Source organism: Peromyscus eremicus, chromosome 20 (genome assembly GCF_949786415.1).
Source record: "Peromyscus eremicus chromosome 20, PerEre_H2_v1, whole genome shotgun sequence".
NCBI lineage: Eukaryota > Metazoa > Chordata > Mammalia > Rodentia > Cricetidae > Peromyscus > Peromyscus eremicus.
Window position 1 is genome coordinate 11,221,631 of NC_081436.1, and position 12,282 is coordinate 11,233,912.

Here is a 12,282-nt window from a genome sequence, read left to right on the forward strand (position 1 = left end):
TGGTGCTAGCTACATCTTGATCAGAAGTCAACAGAAAGTGGACTGTGACACTTAAGCAAAAGAGACCTACCTCAAAGCCTACCCACACCGTGACACACTTCCTCCAACAAGGCCACGCCTACCTCAACAAAGCCACACCTCCCAATAGTGCCACTCCCTATGAGCTTATAGGGCCAATTACATTCCAACTACCACAATATTGTATGTAACAAACTTAGAAAACAAAACAAAAACAATCAAAATATTAGGCAAAGGAAAAAAAAGGAATTTCTTAATTTTGCTACTGTTATGAATTGTATTGTAAATATCTGATATGCAACCCAGTGTGAGAACCACTGCTCCAACCCTTCTTAAAACAGTAACCATGCATGTCATGTGGCTCCTCTGCTCAACACTCTGGGTGCAAATCTCACTGAAAGTGTAAGCACATGGTTGCTATACACACATGATGACATCCTCCACAGCACAGCTCCTGGAACTCCCGTTACATTTCGTACTGCCTTCTAGGTCATTCCCACTACTGCGGGTACTCTGACTGGCATTGCACCAACGGTCCTGCTTCAGCCCTTGATCTTGTAGCCTCACCCACCTGGAATGTCCTCTAAGACATTTATACTATTAGCTCCTTCACTTCCTTATGGTTTTCGTCAACAGTCCCTTCCTAACAAGGCCCTTTCTAAAATCTAACTTATACCCTACTCTTTCCTCTTCTTCCCCCTCTCTTTTGTCCTGTATCTTTTAAGTGTTCCTGTCACCACAGAGGGTCTCTGAGGGCTGGCAGCTTTTATTGTTCTGTTCCGCTGGTGTGTCCTGTGAAACAAGCAGCCTCTAGTTGAGAGAAAGCACTCATAAGGGTTTCTCTTAGTCATTGGAGCTAGTCCATTGTTGAGTAGGCAAAGGGAGTCACCAAGCAGCCATTGCCTTGCTTGTGGGAAATACTATGAAGAAGAGAGGGATTTACTCATAGTTTTGGCAATTCCTCTAGCAAAAACCTACTCTCTGCTGGAAGCCTGTTATAACACTGTAAACATGCCCCTCCTATGTGAGCTAATTAATTGATTTTCTTGCAGTACAGAGAAAATTACCAGTATTTTATAAGCAACTAGAAATATATATATATATATATATATGCATATGAAATTTCATATACATGAAAATTAACATGTAATGAATGTGTGTAATTTTGGGTGAAATACATATGTGTTTATGTCTATGGATACATATGGAGTAAGCGCATTCCACACAAAATTACTTATAGCAGAATGTTCTGTTTCATTTCCTATGGGCATGTTTTAAGTCATATTTAATATATAAAAGCATAAAACATTTATTTCATTGTCAAATGAAAACAAGACTATGAATATATACTAGAGTAGCCCTTATTTTAACCATATAAATGAAAGAAATACGTATTCAAAGTTGAATTTTTAACATATGATTTTTAATTTGTTCCCTTTCTGAAGTGCACAATTATTCCCGTAGATCAGTGACTCTAAGGACATAAATAATTTATCATGTCTTTATCCCTTTCTAGTGCTTAGTTATAATTCACAGTATATTGCAGATACTAAATTGAAGAACTGATTGATCATACATCATTTCTTAGTGCTGTTCTATTTCTGAATATTTAACATAATTTCTCCTATGTAATAGGAAATTTAACTAGGGCACAATCCAATATACTTATTATCTATAAACTAAAATGACTAGAAAACCTTAGGATTAGGCCAAGTGACTAAGGAGCCCAGACAGAAAAGTATCTACAATCGCCTGTAAGTGATGACCACAAAGTGACCTGTTGTGGAATGCTGTCCTATGGGTGTGGCACAACCGTTATTCTAAGGAATCCTCAGTAGCCATGTTTACCTGCATGATACCTGCTTGAGACTGGTACACTTAAAGTTCTAGAGGAAGAGGTCACCCAGTTCCACCCCTTCCTAACATATCTTATAGGAAGTTAGTGGCTGCTAGAGGAAAGAATTTTCTTCAGTGGTGGAGCTGTTCTGAAGTTGCCCATGCTGATGTAAATAACACCTCTCCCATATTCCTGTAAGGGACACTAGTTAAATTCATTGGTTCACCAAGCTAGTCTTGGGTGGAATTCTTTTTTTGAGGTGTGCAGGAAAAGTTCACACAACAAATGCAAAGAATACATCTCATTAAATTAAAGATGGGACATGATTGTTAGAAAAATTAAGTAATTATTAGCATACTATCATTATTAGCATATCTATCATACTAGCATACTGAGAACACTCAGAGGTCCTCATTTAATTCCCTAGGGGTCCATAGTCCAAGACACTCCTTTTACCTGGGAAGTGGTATGGAGGATCGCAGAGAAGCACCATGCCTTTCCCCTCCTTCACTTTGACCTCTGGACGCTCCTCAGGAGGAAAGGGGTCGAGATCTGATTTCAAAAGGGAAAAGGGAAATGTTCACTCTGCTCAAGAGAAAGAGATATTTGTTAAGTGTGATCTTTCAGTAACGTGTGTGTGCGATGCGGCAGAGCTCGGCTGCCTCTGGACACCCGTGCAAAGCAACTTGTTTTCATAGCTGGGATTTGCTCGCGCCATCCAGTTCCTTCATGGGCTTACTCACAGCAGCCTGCACAATTCCGATAACCACGAAGGTTCCAGCTAACCTAAAAATGTTCCTTTCAGGTTAGGGAGAATCTCAGTGAGGAAATACAGTGAGGTCAGCCAAAGCCAGAAAGCCTCAAAAATTAGAGGCAAAGACAGGTGCACATCCAGTCCAGCGAGTGCTTGGAGACTCAGGGAAAAGAGCCCAGGACTGGATAAAGAGAAAGTGATCCATTCCCCCCCCCCACCTCTCTTTTTATCTGTGTGTTTGAAACTCACATCTTGTTTTATTTCTTGATCCTGAAGTTCTTTGGTGCTTCTTCTTCTTCTTCTTCTTCTTCTTCTTCTTCTTCTTCTTCTTCTTCTTCTTCTTCTTCTTCTTCAAGTTTTCTTTCTTACTGATACTGGTTCTGTTTAATTTCTCCCTCTCTTTCTCTTCATCTGTGATCCACACCCAAACTGTAATAACTACTTTTTACTCCCCTTCACACACGTCTGCCTCTCGAAAGCATGTGCTGTCCCTGTTACATTTTTCCAGAGGAAGGCTCAAAGCCACATCTCTGGATACAAAGTGCTCATGGCGCCTGGATGCCTTTTCTAGCCTCATCTGCTCATTCGATGTTTAACTAAACTTGGTGAATTTCTGTTAAGCCTCTGGATGTGGAACAAAATCTCGCATGCTTAGTCCCATCTTAAAGTCATTTTCCTAGCTCCCACACCATTGCAGTGACAGAGGAATGTTACTGTCTTTTAACTTGCCTTTCTTTAAAAAAAAAAAAATAAGCAAAAAACTTCAGTGAAGTGCAGGTCTTGAAGTTTTTCTTTTAAGTTTGATGTGTTTTATCTACAACTGTCTTTGCTTTAATGTTATTGTTTCTTGACCTACCTCACCTTTCCTGGTAACTGATCTGCTTTCTTGAAACATGGCATAAAAACATGACATAAAATCACAAACTGGAGATTTATTACCATAATCAGCTCCCCCTTCAATGTAACTCTGTCCTTTAGAACAAATTCTAACTTTTATTTTAGCAAGTATTTTTTTAAAAATGTTTTCCATTATTGGCCCCCATTTAAAAAAAAGGCCTTAATTCAAATTTCAGACAATCAACTAACTAAAATACAGTTTAATTAATTACAGCCCACAGAAGTTAAACACTGAACAGCCAGATATTTTCAGGGATGGGGGATCTTAGGAGGGGCTCAGGGCATTCTGCATCTCTCAGACAGTTTCTTTCCTAATAGCTAATTCTCACCTCCTGGAGGCCTTCATGGACAATGCTGGCACCACTTCACTGATGCTAGACGGCAAAGAACCATGCAAGATTCTTCAGAATGTGGTCCCAGTTCCATTTACATTATCTTTGCAGCACTCACAGCACTTGGCCTATGCAGAACTAACCACGCAAATCCCACTACCCTGTACAATGCATTTCTTCTACAGCACATTCTTGCCAGGAGCCTCTTTTCTGGTTTTTTCTTTTTGCTGAACTCTTTTATTTACTGATATGTCGACAGTCACTCAGAAATTACTGTATTTTAATTGAAATTTTCACATTGTGCTACTTGTCTCTGCAACAACCACCTGCCACCTATACATGATCAGGGGACATGACTTCTTTAATAAACCACACAGTGTCACTACTGTGGTTGGAATGGTAAGGCAGGTGCATCCATATTTGTAGGAATAAGATTTTTAAAATTTTACTTATATGTGTGTATTGTGTGTGTATGTGCATGTATACATTTGTATAAATGTGTGTAATATATGTATGTGTGTGCAGTATTGTGGTGTGTGTGTGTGTGTGTGTGTGTGTGTGTGTGTGTGTGTGTATCTTTGCTTTTACCCACAGAAGCCAAAGGAGGGCACTGGATTCCATGGAGCTGGAGTTATGAGTGGTTGTGAGCCACTCAACATGGGGGTTGGGAACTGAACTTGGTGCTTCTGGAAGAGTAGTTAGTATACTCAACCTCTGAAACATCTCTCCAGGAGAAGTAATTGTAATGGAAGAGAAAAGCTGAGATAGTTAACTATCACAGGATTAAACCCCCAATTTATATAGACCTCTATCAATAATTAAAACACTTGTAATTTCTCATGAATAAACCCACCTTTAAAAAGTTATGATTACTTACATCCAAAGCTCAGGGTTGCCTCCGTGCTTCTGACCATCCCATAGTTATTTGATGCCAAGCAGTAGTATACCCCAGCGTCTTTCTGCTTGTCAGGGTTGTTGATGACAAGGTTTCCTCCTACCATACTGTACCGATCATTTGTCAGGTCAACATCCCCATTATTCATTCTCCATCTCGAGAAAAAAGACATTAATGTCACTCTGAAGGTCACAAAGCCTGGAAACTCTGTCAGGCTAACATCACTCTCAAGTGATTTAAGTTTAGCTCCATGTGAAGTGGTATTTCTTAATGACCTGCAATTCTGAGTATTTGGAAACAAGCATAATAACTTAACTAAGGCACAGAAATGTAAATGTGAACCCCTGATACATTCCCTCATCTTAAATGAGGTATCCTATAAGAAAAAAAAAAAATGTGTTACTGAGTTTCATTCCAGAGATTGATTTTTTATTGTTGAGACAGGAGCACATTCGATAGCCATACATTGCTATATAGTTTCATACACTTCTAGATACATTATATAAATTATTAAAACGTATCTGTTGAAGAATTAAAACACAAACTATCTAATAGCACAGTTTATCTGGTTAAATAACAGCCATTTTCCAATAAAACTAAAGGAAGCAGCAACTGACACAGGTTGACCACCAGGGGGCGATCACATAGTTTAAATTACTCCACTGGGTCTTAACTCCTGGCTACAACTAAACTAGTGAAATCAGATTTTCTTCAGCCTAGATTTAGTGTTCACTGGTGCCTTTTCACATTTTTGGGGGGGCAACATTTGTGGAAGGCATTTTCCTCCACCATATACGCCTATGTATCGTGGCATCAATGGGAAATATTGTGGCTAACAATACCACCCACTGAAGATAATGTTATACATAGAAGTCTGTTGTTTTTTGTTGGTTTTTGTTGTTGTTGTCGGTATTTTTTGATTTGTTTTTTGTTTTGTTTTTGCATGAGTTGCTGTGAAGAATGCATAGAGAAAAGAGTTTTCGTTTAAAATGATAGTAACAAATTATTTTACAAGATAACAGTAACAAATCATTTTACACTGTGCCAGGGTCCATCTCTTAAAGCAACATCCCAGGAAAACCATCAGACAAGAGTCCCCATCATGAAGTTCAGGGGGCATCTGTGGCTACTTTTTGGATGCCAAATACATTTCTGATGCCGGTGGGGATAGTGGTGAAAATGCATGGTGTCAGAATGTCTTTATAATTTGGGTCATTGGGACATTTCCCAGTTATCATCTTTCTGTCATCAGAGCTAATTTCAATACCACACACAGAGCACTATGTGTGAATGGCCCTGCTGGAATCAAAGCAAGTGATGTGGAGTGACCATGACACAGGTTTCCTAGTCAGGCAACTCCAATTGTTGGGCTTTTCCCCTAGTTTATTGGCTCCAAGTTGTGTTTACTGCCTTGACTGCCTCTGGCTGTGATTGTTTGGGATATCATAAAATTTTATGCCTCACTGTGTTTGGGTAAGCTCAGTGTCTATTTTCAGAAATGGGTATTGAACCCCCTGTGCATGCCTTTAAATGTGTATTTTTATTTTAGTGCTTGCTGCTTGGGGGCTGGAGATGGGGAAAGGTTACCGAGGTTAGGGAGTGGCAAGTGAAATTCCTGTTGTACCTTTCACCTCTCAGGATGCCACCATGCATAATCCATCACCACAGAGCATGCTACAAATACAAAACTACTTTGTGAAGGACAAAATGCACGATTATCTAAGGCAGTGTGGTTTGTCCATAATTCAGTGCATTTGAGAAACTTCAGGCATTCCTTTTTACCACCAAACAAGTCTTCCTCTCCTCTCTTCTTCCCCTTCAAGCTTTATTTTGTTGTCAGCGGCAGCCACCTCCCTATCAGGATTGAATATCTACTTGGCTCTGTCCACTCTCTATATTAATATAATGGACAGTCAAGCCAGGTCAAGCTGGGGATTTTGTTTGGCTAAAACCTGTGGGGTGGAATCAGTGACATATTTGCCAGAATACATTTCATTCATACTGCCTCTGTGTGGGGAAGGACAATAGCCCTGCCCATGCTGTGTTCCTCCAAACACTGAGCACAGCACCTGCTGACTGGTTGCCTCCAAGCCAGTCTGGCGGCTGCTGGTGAGGACAGTGTCACTGGATCTGTATCACTGAAATAGGCTTGAGATTTTCACACTATCTGGAGGCTTTTTTAGAAACCATCACACTGGTGCTTTGATCCAGCATCTGTGCTTAACCTACACAGTCAAGTCAATGCACCTAACTTAGTATTAAGCATCTTTTCCTGTAAATACGTCTGTGGATAAATCTCCTCCACAACCTGTCACTGATGCCGGCCCATGCCCATGACTGTGTGCAGAGGCCATTGCAGCAAGTCTACCAACCAAATAATTTTTAGAACAAGTGTGTTATTTATCATTTATATTGTGCTCCCATGCATGAAACCGAAGCAATAAAAATAATTTCAAAAGGATGGTGATTTTATATCTAAATTCATATTTTACTTTATTAGCAATCTTGTAATTATAGCCAGAGGCAAGAGAAAAGGAACACAATTATAATTAAGTGGTGGGAAGGTGATATTTTCCCTGGTAATAACTTTGTATAACAATAGAAAGCTGTTTTATAGTAGGAAGAAAGCCTAATATAAAACAATTATTAATTGATAAATTTCAATCAAGTTGGGTGACAATTGTCCACTAAAGTTCCATTTTCCCATCTCTTCTTTTTCTATCATGGAAACACTTCCCAAAAGAAATTCAAATTCATCGGCATCTAGTTAACTCTTAGTCTTCAATACAGATTAGAGTGCTGGTATAACTTTATGAACTCTCTGCAGCAGAGAAACCGATTTTCACTTCTTACTAAGTTTTGATGATAGCATAGAGAAGTGACCCAGGAACACAGACAGAGTGGCTCATGCATTGTTAAGAAAATAGAGATATATGTAAGACCTACGTTTGTGCTGGGAATGCAGCTCAGTGGTAGAAGGCTGGCCTCACACACATGAGTGTTAGGGTTGAATACTGGCACTATAGGGAACTGTATTATCGGGGTAGAGATTTGAGATCACTTGAAAAGGGTAAAACCTTCTAGAATCGCCTAAGCAAACTTTTGATATATACATGTGTGTGTGTGTGTGTGTGTGTGTGTGTGTGTGTGTGTAAAACATTTTGTTTGTTTGAAAGCATCAGCTCATTAGATAATAGCAAATCTACCTGTATAATCTATGTATAAATAAATTCTTACATATATTTAAGAAAACTCCTATGTACATAAATATCATATAGTGTTTTCAATAGTGAGTCTGACAATATTTGAGTTGATGTCGATGGACCTCACAGACCCGTCTTAGAGATTTCTCTGCAGATATGAGGTTACAGATGGCACCTGCACTCTGCAGCCCTCGCCCTCCATTCTGAAAAGAGCAGTGGGGTGCATTACTTGTAAACCGGAAAAGGGCTGGCTCGTGCCCGGCAGTTGAGTGAAACTTTTCCTTCCAGCGACTCCTCCGGGTAAATGGTATTGATTGGTTGCTCTTCAAAAATGGGTCCAAATCCTTTGTCCTCCTCAGAAACTGAAACAAAAACAAGATGGTTTTATAGTGTATCACTTTGTAAGTCAAAGGAAATGTTACACCCAAAGCACTTCTTTTCTGCCTGTTTCTTATTGTTTCCCTAAATGTACTGTTTGCCAGTTATCTCTGTATAGCTCCCTCTACACACACACACACACACACACACACACACACACACACACACACACACACGCACACGCGCACACACACACACACACACACACACACATGCACGCTCGCACACACATGCACGCATGCATGCACACACACACACACATGCACGCATGTACACACATTCATGCCTCTGGGTCTTTGCATGAGCTTTGAGCTTTTCTACTTTCTAAACTCATCATCCTAATTTTCCTACCAAAGTTTGTACATTTGTGACCCAGCCATGGTGTTAATTCCTTCAGAAGGCTGCCTCCCATCCTCCCTGCTCTAAATGATCCCGTTTTGTGCCCCTATAGTCCCATGCCCCCCCCCACCCCCCACCCCCGCTCGCTCAGACTGTGGGACTTGACATGCCTGCTTTGACTTTGGAGGCAGCCTGCTGTGTCACCACGCTGGCAGTGTTTGGAGGAGATAGGTGGCTTCTTTAGTCACTGTATCCTGCTACCAGGCTGCCTAGCAGTCTAGAATGCAAAGGTGCTTAAAGATTTCAGAAGATGAGAGTAAAGCAATAAGTGAATTCCTGAATGCTCTGGGGGAGATTATTCTCCCTTGAATTTTCTTATCCCTGAACATGTGACCAGGATTCATACTAAGCCATTATCTGTGACAACATATATACAAATCGTGAGTATGGGAGATGATGAACAGGTTTGAAACCCATCACAAGTGCCCAGCTTGGGAAGCAGTTGTCTTGGGAGTCTATACTCTCTAGAAGGAAGAAGAAATGAAGCAGCAAGAAAGGTTGAAGAGGCAGGAGTCACTCCCAGGTCACTACTGTAGCAGCATCTACAAACAACAGCTATGAGCCATGCTCTCTGAATGAGTTAGCAGTGAGCCATGTGCCTCGAAATGAAGGAAGTTCTTCCCTGAGGTCCCTGCGGTGGCTCCAATAGAAGCAAGCTGTGGTGGACTTCCCCAGCTTGTGTCCTGTTACTGTTTTGCCTATGTTTCTGGGTTTGGTTTATTTAAGGCAGCCTCCTGTAGCCCAGGCTAACATCACAACTCCAGATTTTCCTATCTCTACCTCCCAGGTACCGGGATTGCAGGCATGTGCCAACATGTCAGACTACCCCAGCTTATTACTCTTTTTCCTCTTTATTTAAAATACATTTTTTTCATACAATATTTTCTGATTACAACAGTCCTCCCAATTCCTCCCCATCCATATCTACACCTTTCCATTTCTCCTTATAAAACAAACAAGCATCTAAAAAATAATAATAAAATAAAATAGAACATAATAAAGTAAAACAAAACAAAAACAAACAAATCAGCACGGAACAAAGGAAAACAAAGAGAAGGAAAAGAGCCAAAGAAAAAGCGCAAGAAATACCCATAGCCTCAAAGACACACACATTCCTGCACACAAGAATCCCAAACACACAAACCCAGAAGCTATACTATATACACAAAGGACATATAAGATAAAAATAATAATTAATAATAATGATAATAGATAAAAAAGAAAAAAAGAGAATGCTGTGATTCAACATTGTAAGTCAAAGGACTTCCAAAGATGCCATTGAGTTTATTTTGTATTGGCCATCTACTGCTGAGCATGGGGTCTACCTTTAAGAGTGATTTGTTTCCCCAGTGAAACTCCCTTGGAGAAAATTAATCTTTCATTTGCAAGTAGTTATCAACTGGGGGCAGCTTCTGGGTTAGGGATGGTGTCATGTATTCATTTCTTTCAGTTCTAGGACCCTCTCTGGTACAGACTTGTGCCGGCCATATGCAGGCTGCCACAGTCTCTGTGACTTTATGCTTGTTGGACCTGCTATGTTTAGAAAGCCTTGTTTACTCGGTGTCTACAATACCCCCTGGCGCTTTCTCACTCTTTCTGCCTTCTTTGCTGTAGAGCTCCCTGAGCCCTGAGTAAAGGGTGGTGATTGAAACATCCCAATTAGGACTGTGTGTCCCAAGGTCTCACTCTCTACACAGTATTTGGATGTGGTTCTCTGTATTTGTTCCTATCTGCTGCCGGAGGAAACTTCTGGGATGATGGCAGAACAATACACTTATCTATGAGTATAGCAGAATGTTGCTAGCCATTTTGTTGCCATGTTCCTTTAGTGGAACAGTAATATTTGGTTTTCCCTTAGGTCCCTGGCTGATCTAATCTCACGTTCTCTCTTGGCCATCCTAGCAGTGTTGGTATGGGTTCCATTTCATAGAGTGGACCTTAAATCCAATCAGATTAGTTACTACCATAACCTTTGTGCCATTATTGCACCAATATATCTTGCAGGCAGGTCATTGCTGTAAATTTAAGGATTTGTATCTGGATTTGTGTTGACATTTCTCCTTTGGTAGCACACAGAGTGCCTTGCAGTACCATGAATAGTAGTCTCTTGGGGTAATGTCTCTAGATAGGCATCAGCTTGACTCCTCCATGTTTGATAACTTGTGTATATTCTGTTCTCACTCAGTTTGTGAAGAACAATCAACAGCCTTGGCAACAGCCTGGGTTGTTTGGGGGGGTTCCCATGTTGCCCCTTTGGCCAACAACTTGATTGGATGTAACCTATTCCCAGTATTAGAAGCTTCATTTGTTGATGAAAGATGCCCATTTGGGGCTCTCAGCTTGATTTATAATAGATGGTCTAACTTAAGTAGCACAGTGGTTTTTATCTTCTCTAACATTGACCTTTGAGATACTATCTGAAAGAAATATCACTTACTAACAGTGGTGAGGCCTTAACATTTTGAGATGTATTACCAATTTTGTATATATAATAGGAAGGCAATTCTGTAAAGAGCTTACGTAAATATTTAAAAATCTGTAGTTAAAGTTTTATAGGTCAAACAAAAATATTGTTGCATTTGTTTTCTTCTTAATGGTAATATTTTGTACAAATGATGTGTGTATATTTTCCAATCCTCCATTAGTTTCTAATTTTTATAGGGACAGATATGAAACCTTAGTGAGATAAAATAATGAAGCTAAGTTAATTTTCATATAGAAAAAAAATCACATTTAATATATTTCAGTTTTCTTGTTTCCAGGATAGGGCTACACTGTTTAAGGAACACATGTTGCTTACATTTCTAGAATTTTCTAGATGGGACACTGGATCTCCTATGAGGCTTATGGATGATTCTGCCCATGTTAGCTGGGAACTGAAACCGGCCCTTGAGAGCAGCAGTTAAGGCTTCAAGTCTTTGTCTACCATTGTCATGCTCAGCAGGAATCTAAGCCCATCACCCACTATGGTGACTCCATGGTCCCCTCACTCAAGAGTAGTGCTCAGACCAAGAGAAAGAAGATAGTTTTTGGATAACACAGCATGAGACTCAGTGCAGGACCCGTTGAGGCAGCTCTATACTCAGCCTGCAGAAATGTGTGCCTCTGTCTCTTGCTGCTCTAGGAGTGAGAAGATCCAGGTGACAGTTTTTGATGTGTTGGAAGTTTTATGGAGAGAAAGAGAGAGAGAGAGAGAGAGAGAGAGAGAGAGAGAGAGAGAGAGAGAGACAGACAGACAGACAGACACAGACACAGAGACACCGACACAGACAGAGAGAGAGCTGTGGGATGTCTTTCTGTATGCTGTAAATATGTGTGACTCCCATTGGATAATAAATAAAGCTGTTTTGGCCTATGGCAAGAAAGCTTACAGCCAGGCAGGAAATCCAAACAAGAGATACAGAGAGAAGAGTGGAGTTGGGGGAGACGCCAGCCGCCACCCAAGGAGCAACAAGGTGCCAGCCAACTGGTAATGCCATGGCCACGGGGCAACATATAGGTTAACTGGAATGGGTTAATTTAAGATGAAAGAGCTAGGTAGCAAGAAGCTGAAGCCATAGGCCATATTA

The 12,282-nt window shown here is 40.4% G+C and overlaps 1 protein-coding gene across 1 annotated transcript in view; it reads right to left on the reverse strand.

The window, feature by feature from the left end:
- Window positions 1-12,282, reverse strand: part of Cntn1 (contactin 1) — a 132,489-nt gene that overhangs the window by 113,142 nt on the left and 7,065 nt on the right. The window contains exons 3-5 of the mRNA XM_059247464.1: window positions 8,166-8,298; window positions 4,716-4,888; window positions 2,312-2,407 (exon numbers count right to left, since the gene is read on the reverse strand). Coding sequence (XP_059103447.1) covers window positions 2,312-2,407; window positions 4,716-4,888; window positions 8,166-8,298 — 402 coding nt within the window. The remainder of the gene's footprint in view (window positions 1-2,311; window positions 2,408-4,715; window positions 4,889-8,165; window positions 8,299-12,282) is intronic.